This window comes from Sciurus vulgaris, assembly GCF_902686455.1.
Source record: "Sciurus vulgaris genome assembly, chromosome: 8".
Lineage (NCBI taxonomy): Eukaryota > Metazoa > Chordata > Mammalia > Rodentia > Sciuridae > Sciurus > Sciurus vulgaris.
Genome location: NC_136468.1, coordinates 88,332,531 through 88,340,854, shown reverse-complemented (window position 1 = coordinate 88,340,854; position 8,324 = coordinate 88,332,531). Strand labels below are relative to the sequence as shown.

Here is an 8,324-nt window from a genome sequence, read left to right as displayed (position 1 = left end):
CGGGGCAATTCCATTGTGAGGTCGGGTTTATGGTGTGCAATCGAGCTGGGCAGTAAAAGGTGGCCAGGCTTCCAGCGTTGCCTGGGCAGTTTATGAGGAGTTTAGAGGAAAGGTTAGCTCAATCATCATCCACAGAGAAGGGGCTTCAGTTGATCCAACAGGGCAGGGAAGGTAGGAACCGTGGGTTGAGAGTCTAAATCAGAGGAAGTAAGACTCAGCTTTCTGTGAGCCCGGTACTTAGAAAGGTAAAGCACCAGAGCTGGGTGACCTTTGGGGACGTCTCCCCTATTTGCTTTTGTTATCTTCTAAAGAAATGGAGGCCCACAGTGGGCTGCAGTCCCCAGATGCCTGGATCCCCTCTCCTGTTCAAATCAGCTCTAAAGCATTTACTACTCCCAGGTATCCCGAACCACAAGGTGGAGGTCCAGGGTTGGCTAGAGTGAAAGCTGCCTGGAGAGGTGTGTGGTGGGGGTCAAGGTTTCTCCAAGCTGAAGAGGAGAAAACCAGTTCCCCAGTGAGCCAAGGGGGAAAAGGGGGTTGTGGGAAGGACAAAGGAGTGTTAAGCCATTTATTGACTTGCCGGAGGCCAGCCAGGTGCCCAGGAGTGAAAGCACAGAGCCTGCAGGGCCCTGGTGTCCAGGAGGAGGGAGGAGAACCTCATGCTAATAAATCTGCTGGCAAATGAGGCTCATTAATAGATAAATATTTCACTGCTTCCTTTAGTGCGGATAAACTGTGCGCTGCCGATTAAGGAAAGGAAGCTGGAAGAGGTTGAGTTTATTCGAACCACATGGTTCCAGTTTGCGGTGGCATTCTCTCTGCAGCTGTAAGGACGCTGCGCCTGCCGTGTCTGGATCGGAGTTTAAATCTGGCCTGTCGCCCACTGGATATGATGAAGACCCGGGCACAGTAGATCTGCTCATAGCCAAGACCTGCCTGCGAGGCCATAGGGTGGACGGGTGCGCAGAGTGCAGAGACCCTCCAGGGACTGGGTCAGCAGACAGACGATGAACAGAGACGATCCACACGGTTGATCTGGGGTTCGCTACTAAGTATGAGGAACTGTGCCGCGCGGACACTGCCCAGCGTCTGCAGGCTCAGGCGCCTGAGTTGGCGGCCAGTCGCATGCTCCCGCTGAACCTCCGGGTCTTTTTCCACAGGGTGCTCCAGGCCCGCCTGGCGCGGGCAGATTCGTTGGCCTCATATTTGAGCCTCTTCCCCTTCCATTCTAGGCGGCAGCGGGTCCCGCGGAGCAAGACCACCTGTGAGGGCTGCTGAGATTGGCGGAGGCGGTCATGTGGGCGGTCACGTGCTGCCGCGAGCTCCGTCCAAAAGAAAATGGGGTTTGGTGTAAATCTGGGGGTGTAATGTTATCATATATCACGCTACCTCGTAAAACCGACACTGAAAGCTGCCGGACAACAAATCACAGGTCAAAATTATGAGTTCTTCGTATTATGTGAACGCGCTTTTTAGCAAATATACGGCGGGGGCTTCTCTGTTCCAAAATGCCGAACCTACTTCTTGCTCCTTTGCGCCCAACTCGCAGAGAAGCGGCTACGGGGCGGGCGCCGGCGCCTTCGCCTCTACGGTACCGGGCTTATACAATGTCAACAGCCCCCTCTATCAGAGCCCTTTCGCATCGGGCTACGGCCTGGGCGCCGACGCCTATGGCAACCTGCCCTGCGCTTCCTACGACCAAAACATCCCCGGGCTCTGCAGTGACCTCGCCAAAGGCGCTTGCGACAAGGCAGACGAGGGCGCGCTGCACGGCCCTGCCGAGGCCAATTTCCGCATCTACCCCTGGATGCGGTCTTCAGGTAGGCGCAGCCACCGGGCGGGGCGGGCGGAGAGGTAGCCGGGAGCTCGGCGCTTGGTCGCGCGGGGCCGGAGAGAGTCGAGTCAGGCGGCTGTGTGCCGGCGGCCCCTGTGACTCCCGGCGGCGCTGCCTTTCTGGTTTTAATTAGAGCTGAGGCGCCATTGCGTGGAGAGCCCATAGTATTGTATGTAAATGAGGCTCGTAAAACTTTTTATGGCCCAATTAATGGGTTCGATCCTCGTAAATTTATTTAACTCCCTTTGCCTTGAAATTTTAACGTTAAGTTTGTTCGCTATTTTCCTTCTCTCTCCCTCCTCTCTCTCCTCCTCCCTCCCTTTCTTCTTTTTCTCTCCCTCCTATTCCTTTCTGTCTGGCTTTTCTTTCTCAAAGGCAGAGAGAACCAAGTTGTCTGGGGGCCTCTCACCCACCTCTGTGCCAGGGGCCATTTCAAGACGTGGGCCAGGAAGGAACTGGGACAGAGGGTCAGAGTGCCCTGGAGACAGGGGCGAGGGCTGCTGAGGAGGGTCACCCACTTGCTAGCAAAGCTAGGGAGCGGAGGGGCTCGCCTTTGAATGGCAAAAGTGCAGCAGCTCCCACTTGCCCACACTCTATATTTACAATTTCCCTTTGTCAGGGGGAACCAGGACATTGTGGAAGCGTAGCCGGCTGGAAAGGTCGGTTGTAAAGTTGGGATTCTGTGTCTTTGCTCCTCGCAGAACTGCCTATGCGTCTAGCACCATAGTGGGTATCTTCTGCTAACACTCCCCCTGTTCCATTCTCGGTTGCGGGGCAGAGCCGGATGCGCGGTCTGGGCAAGGAAGAAGGTGCAGGCTCTGGGATGGTAGCCTGGCTAAAGCACTTTTCTGTCCATGTCCCTGTCTGCTTGTCTGTCCATGTGTCTGTCTTTCTACTCTTAGGACCTGACAGGAAGCGAGGCCGCCAGACCTACACTCGCTACCAGACGCTGGAGCTGGAGAAGGAGTTCCACTTCAACCGCTACCTGACGCGGCGGCGCCGCATTGAGATCGCCCACGCGCTCTGCCTCACTGAGCGCCAGATCAAGATCTGGTTCCAGAACCGCCGCATGAAGTGGAAGAAAGAACATAAGGACGAGGGTCCATCCCCCACTGCGGCCCCTGAAGGTGCAGTGCCTTCCGCTGCTGCTGCTGCGGCTGCCGCGGACAAGGCCGAAGAGGAGGAGGAAGACGAAGAGGAGGATGAAGAAGAGGAGGAATGAGGGGCCACACAGGGGCCCTGGCTGCACTGGACAGTCAGAAAAGCGTCTTTAAGAAGCTCACTGGTTTTATTTACAAAAATGGGGAAAATAAAAAGAAAATGTAAAAGAAAAAAAAAAAAAAAAACTACCCCGACTCCACCCACCCCATCACCCACCCTTGTTCCCAACTTTTCTGGACTGAGTGGCCACCGAGATTAGGTCACCTTGGGATCCCCTCTGCCTCTGAGGATCCCAATAGATACCCCAAACCCTAGGCCAGCGCTTGGCTCTGGCATGGCCAAAATACTACCTAGCACAGGCCTCCTTGAGAGGCACCCCCAAACTACCTATGGGCCCAGCCCCAGTGGGCCTCCACTCCCAGGATGCCCCCCTCCAACACTGGCAAACACCCAGCACCACCCCCCATACCCTTAAGAACAGTGATTCTCTCAGTACTACCTACTAGCCCCAAACTACCTATTTTGTGCTGGCTGGCTTGCCTGATACTTGGTGCCGGCCTCTCCCAGGCCAGGCTCCTGCTGCTCCCAGTGGAATGCCTTTGAGGTGTCACTGAGAAGGCATGGGGGTCCAGGGACCAGGGCATTGGCTTCTATTTAAATTGAAAAATAATATATTTATTCCAAAGCATACTATGTGCTGCAACCTAGAATCCCTCTTTCTCTGGCTTGGGCACCCCAAGCTCAGGTCCATCACACCCCTACTTCTGGAGGGAAGCATTCCTGAGTTGGCTGCAGACCTCTGGGTTAGCTTCTGCTTCATAGAATTGCAGAAATGCTCCAGCCTCCCTGTCCTCTTACCTAGCCCCTGTGTCCTACTCTTCAGCCATGTCAAATATGTACACCCTGATTTTTCCTACAATGGCAAATACTGTATATTTGAATGAGGGGTTTTTTTTTGTTTTTTTTTTTTTGTTTTTTGTTTTTTTTTTTGTCATTTCTATAGTCTTGGAGCTCATTTATAAAGGAATGTCTTGACTTGGAAAGGATGTGTTAATGGGGTGACTTTGTAGCATGGTGTGTTGTCTTGAGCTAATTCTGTAGTGGCTGGGAGGCTGGATGCCCTCCCTGATGCCTTTCATCTCCTGTGTTGTCTTGTGTCCCCCTTAGCTCCAGTGTGGGGTTTAGGGAAGACATGCTTCCCAGCCCAGTTAATCATGTTTTACGTAACAAAATAAAGATGCTTGGTGACAAAGAAACATGGACTACTTTATCCAAAGGGTTGGGGAGAAGAGGTGGCTATAGCTGAAGGGCAAGCCCTGGCTATGCCTGCTTCCCCAGGGTGGTGGAGGGGAAGCAAAAATGGAGGACTGTCCTTGGATCCAAATATTGGGTGCGCATGCATTAGTGTATATGTGTGTCATGTGTCTTCTTATGTTTTTTGTGTGGATTCTGTGAGTATGCATGTGCCTATTTTGTATGTATGTTTTTTCATATTTGCTTGTGTATATTTTTATATAATTTCATAATTGTGCATATTTCCACATCCACAATTATGTGTATATCTGTGCCCATAATTGGGTGCATGTGTTTTTGTGTCCATAATTGAGTGTATACATTTCCTTGCATCCATAATTGTATATCTCTTTGTAGAGATTTTCGTCTAATTTCTGTATGTGTAGAAGATCCCTTGCAAACGGAATCTGTGACAGATTCATTATGTTCTACGAAACTCCCTTAAAAACTCCATAAATTCCATGAGAGAATTCTAAATTCACTCTCTCCTCTAAGGACGTGGAGCGAACTCAGAAAGGGTTCAATGGTAATGACCTACCCTGTAACTGATCCCCGGATTTTGCACACCCTCTCACCCAGCGCCAGGATAGGAAATGGAATTTAGGGCCTCTGCCGCAGCACCCCCACTCTGCCTTTAGGAGAGGCTGAGAGCACCCTAGGATTCAGCACTGTAGCAGAGAGGTTCGGAGAGGAGTAGGAGCCGCAAACCTCGGCTGCGCAGCCTCGGCGGGGTATCTCGGGGTTGGGGAAGGGACGAAGAGCTAAGGGGCAGTGGGCACAGCGCAGAGCATCCTGAGCTCTGCCAGCGAAGACCTCCCTTCTATCTCCTGCCCGGGTGGGGCCAGCTTCTTAGAGCTCTTTTAAATAAAACCCGGCCCAAAATGGTCTGTAAAACCTGCGGCCCCAAGTAGGGGCCGCTTCGGTGGTAAGATGGCGCCGGTGTAAGAGCTGCCTCCTCTTAGTGATGGGGAAAGGGTCATAAATCCGTTGTTGTTTATGAAAATTTACAACTTTGCAATACAACTTTATGAGTTGTTCGGCCCTTCCATTGGCCGCTGTCGGTCATGTGGATAGGAACCGTGAACATGAACTTTTTTATAATTTCCCTTGCGAGAATAGAGCCGCATTCTTTTGCTCCGCTCCATCCTGCCTGCTTCGGAGCTCTGCCTTCCAGTCCCCGCTGGTCTGCGCTTTGTCCCGCGATGGCGAGCAAAGGGAAGCCCCGGACAGGCCTGGCCGGACTGCTGGAGCTGGAGGTGGGGCGCGCCCAGGTCCTGGCGCCGCGGAGGCCGCTTTGCAACTCGCAACCTGGCTAATTTCCTGCGTCCTCTGGCACCAGGAAGGAGGACAATTCGTCTCCCGGGCTGCCCAAGCGACAGCTGTCAGAGGGGCAGGAGCTTCTGGGAGCCGCCATCTGAAGGTGAGACATGTGGGGAGGAGACAGGAGCAAAGGTGGTGAGGTGCTTCGTAGGGTGAAAGAGGGCAACCAGCACGACTTTGAAGAGGGGCAATACCCACCCTCACCCATACTCCCCTGTTCACACTCACTTGCATTACCCACCATAGCCCACAGTCAGTCTCTCTCTCTCTCTCTCTCTCTCTCTCTCTCTCTCTCTCTCTCTCTCTCTCTCTCTCTCTCTCTCTCCCACACACACACACACACACACACACACCACCACCACCACCACCAGCAGCACCACTCCCTTTCTTTCTCCCTTTCATCATGGCAGTAAATGCCACCTTCCCATCCTGGCACAGCCCCATGTTCCCGGCAGCAGCACTTGGGTCTTCTCTCCCCTTTTGCCCACTGACCCCGCGCTCTATGTTTCCTGCCAGCCTCTTGGTTCGGATATTTTTTGTTTTTTCATTCATGGCCCAATTGGTTGATGGAATTCTCCAACAACAGGAGATAGTTCCCAACCCAGGAAGGTGGGAAGAGGTGAGGGCAGAGTAAGTTAACCCAGAGGCATCAAAACAGTACTTCTCTTCCATAGAAATTGGTTTTGGAGAGAAAGGCACTTACTAATTCAGCCAGAGTTCTCCGCAGATTGCTGCATCCTTTCCTCGGTTTTCCGATGAGGTGTCTGAAGCGCGGGGAGAGGGAATAGGTGGATGGATGGAATTCTGTGTTGAAGGAGAGGATGGGGTTAATTGTCTGGTTGTTGCTTGGTGGCGCGTTTTGGTGCAAAAAAAAAAAAAAAAAAAAAAAAACGTTGTGGTGTTAGTGCGGGTGGCAGGGGCCCGCAGCTAAGGTTGAAGGAAGGATGCAAACCGCGTCTTGGCAATAGTGGGAACCCCTCAACCCACCTCGGCACAGGGGTCTGGCGTCCACTAGCCCCACCTCCCACAATCAGGGAGAGTACTGCGGACCTGTTCGGGTAGAGGCACTGAGAGTCTGCTAGCGGTGGCTTTGCCTAGCGCGGTGGTACTAACTGTGGCTTAGTTGGTGCGCTTCGGACCAGATTTGCCCCCGGGAGCTCCCGGACGGCAAGAAGAATCAATCCCGAGGTTCTAGGCTTTCATTCTTTTTATTTGATTTTTCTTTGCTGTTGTTGTTTCTCCGTTTTGAGATACCTTGGTATGCACTGGATAATTTAAAAGGGAGTGTACATGTTCGGGACGTTCGCCCACACGGTGGGTGCGCTTGGGGCAGATAAAGCGGCGAATTTGCGTGGTAGGGCCGCCGGCTGCCTGACTGCGGCTGCCGCGGGCAGATTATTTATTGCGACAGAGTCGGGGGCTCGCTGCTGCCACGCTGTGGCCGTCGCCGGGACCGGCGCCAGCCGCAGCCCGCCTCTTAAACAGCCTGGCGCGACTGCACTACCGGCCCCTCAGAGATTCCCCAGAAGGCAGTGGAGAGGGGGAAGAAAGGGGGCCTGGGGGGCTGTCTCCCAGGGTCTATTTGGCTGGGAAATCTTCCTGCCTCCGTCACCCCTGACAGGAGCCGGACGCCGGAAAAGATTCGGGTCCTCCCCTCACCCTCACCCCAGCACCATGGAGACTGGTCGCACAGGCCGCCTGGCACATCATGGCTGCTTCTGTCCAAACTGCGCGTCCCAAGGCGCCCCGAGGGCGCACGCCGATTGGGGGAACAAGCTGGCTTTGGGATTCTAACATTGGAAAGACCACTTGTGGTCCTGAGGCCTGCTGAGCTGGCTGGCCCTGAGGAGAATTGGCTATGGCAAGGAAGGCGGGCTATGGCTCCAGGAGAGGGCCTGTGAGGGACAGAGGCCGCACCTGTGTGTTTTGGGTTCTGGTCCTGCCTAGTGATTTGGCCGAACGGAGGTGGGCCTTCGAGGTCCCCACACTAACACCGGCAGGCCGACCTCCAGACTGGCGGAAATGGAGGAGGTGGATGGGCAGCACAGGGCAAGGGTGGACTGTGTGATCCTATTCGCCATCCTGCCCCCCACCCCGTTGGAGAGAAACTGAAAGGTAAGTCTGCTTTCTGTGTAGCTATGACAGAAAAGAGTAATTTCTGGGACGGACATTCTCACCGTCCCAGGAGAGGCTTTATGGAGGATCTAGGGAGACTGTGAGGTTCCTATTCTTGCTTGAATGGGTCTGTCCAGTGTGCTTGCCTGCCAGCCCCCCTCCATATATATACACACGTGTGTGTGTCTGGTCAGAGAAATAAATTCGTTGACTGCCAACGTGATATGCACTAGCCTTGGCAAACATGAAGATTTCAATTTAATATATTTTCCCTTCTTAGTGCTTACAGAAACTAGGAATATAATGTTTTCGGACTCCTAGCAGAGAAATCAAATTCTCTAATAGCTGTGACAATTATTAGATCAAGAATCTGGGTCAAAGCATAACAATAATAGGAGTAAAAAGCTACAAGCTCCAACATTGTATGGGACATGGAAGAACAAAAGATAATTATAAATGTAAATATTTATCAACATCTGAAAAATGATTATTTTATTTTAAATAGTAACTTGTTTGAAATCACTGCCATCTAATGATTTTAAGAAAAATTATGCGAACACTATATTTTTCAACCATGAGTTTTTGAGAAAATAATTCCCTT

At 52.5% G+C, this 8,324-nt stretch overlaps 1 protein-coding gene across 1 annotated transcript; it reads left to right on the top strand.

Moving 5' to 3' along the window:
• Positions 1–718: 718 nt before the first annotated feature.
• Positions 719–4,251, top strand: HOXA7 (homeobox A7). The gene is made up of 3 exons (XM_079151154.1): positions 719–1,029; positions 1,233–1,820; positions 2,737–4,251. Exons 2-3 carry the CDS (start codon positions 1,442–1,444, stop codon positions 3,054–3,056), a joined length of 699 nt encoding a protein of 232 aa, XP_079007280.1. The 5' UTR covers positions 719–1,029; positions 1,233–1,441; the 3' UTR covers positions 3,057–4,251.
• The last annotated feature ends 4,073 nt before the right edge of the window (positions 4,252–8,324 follow it).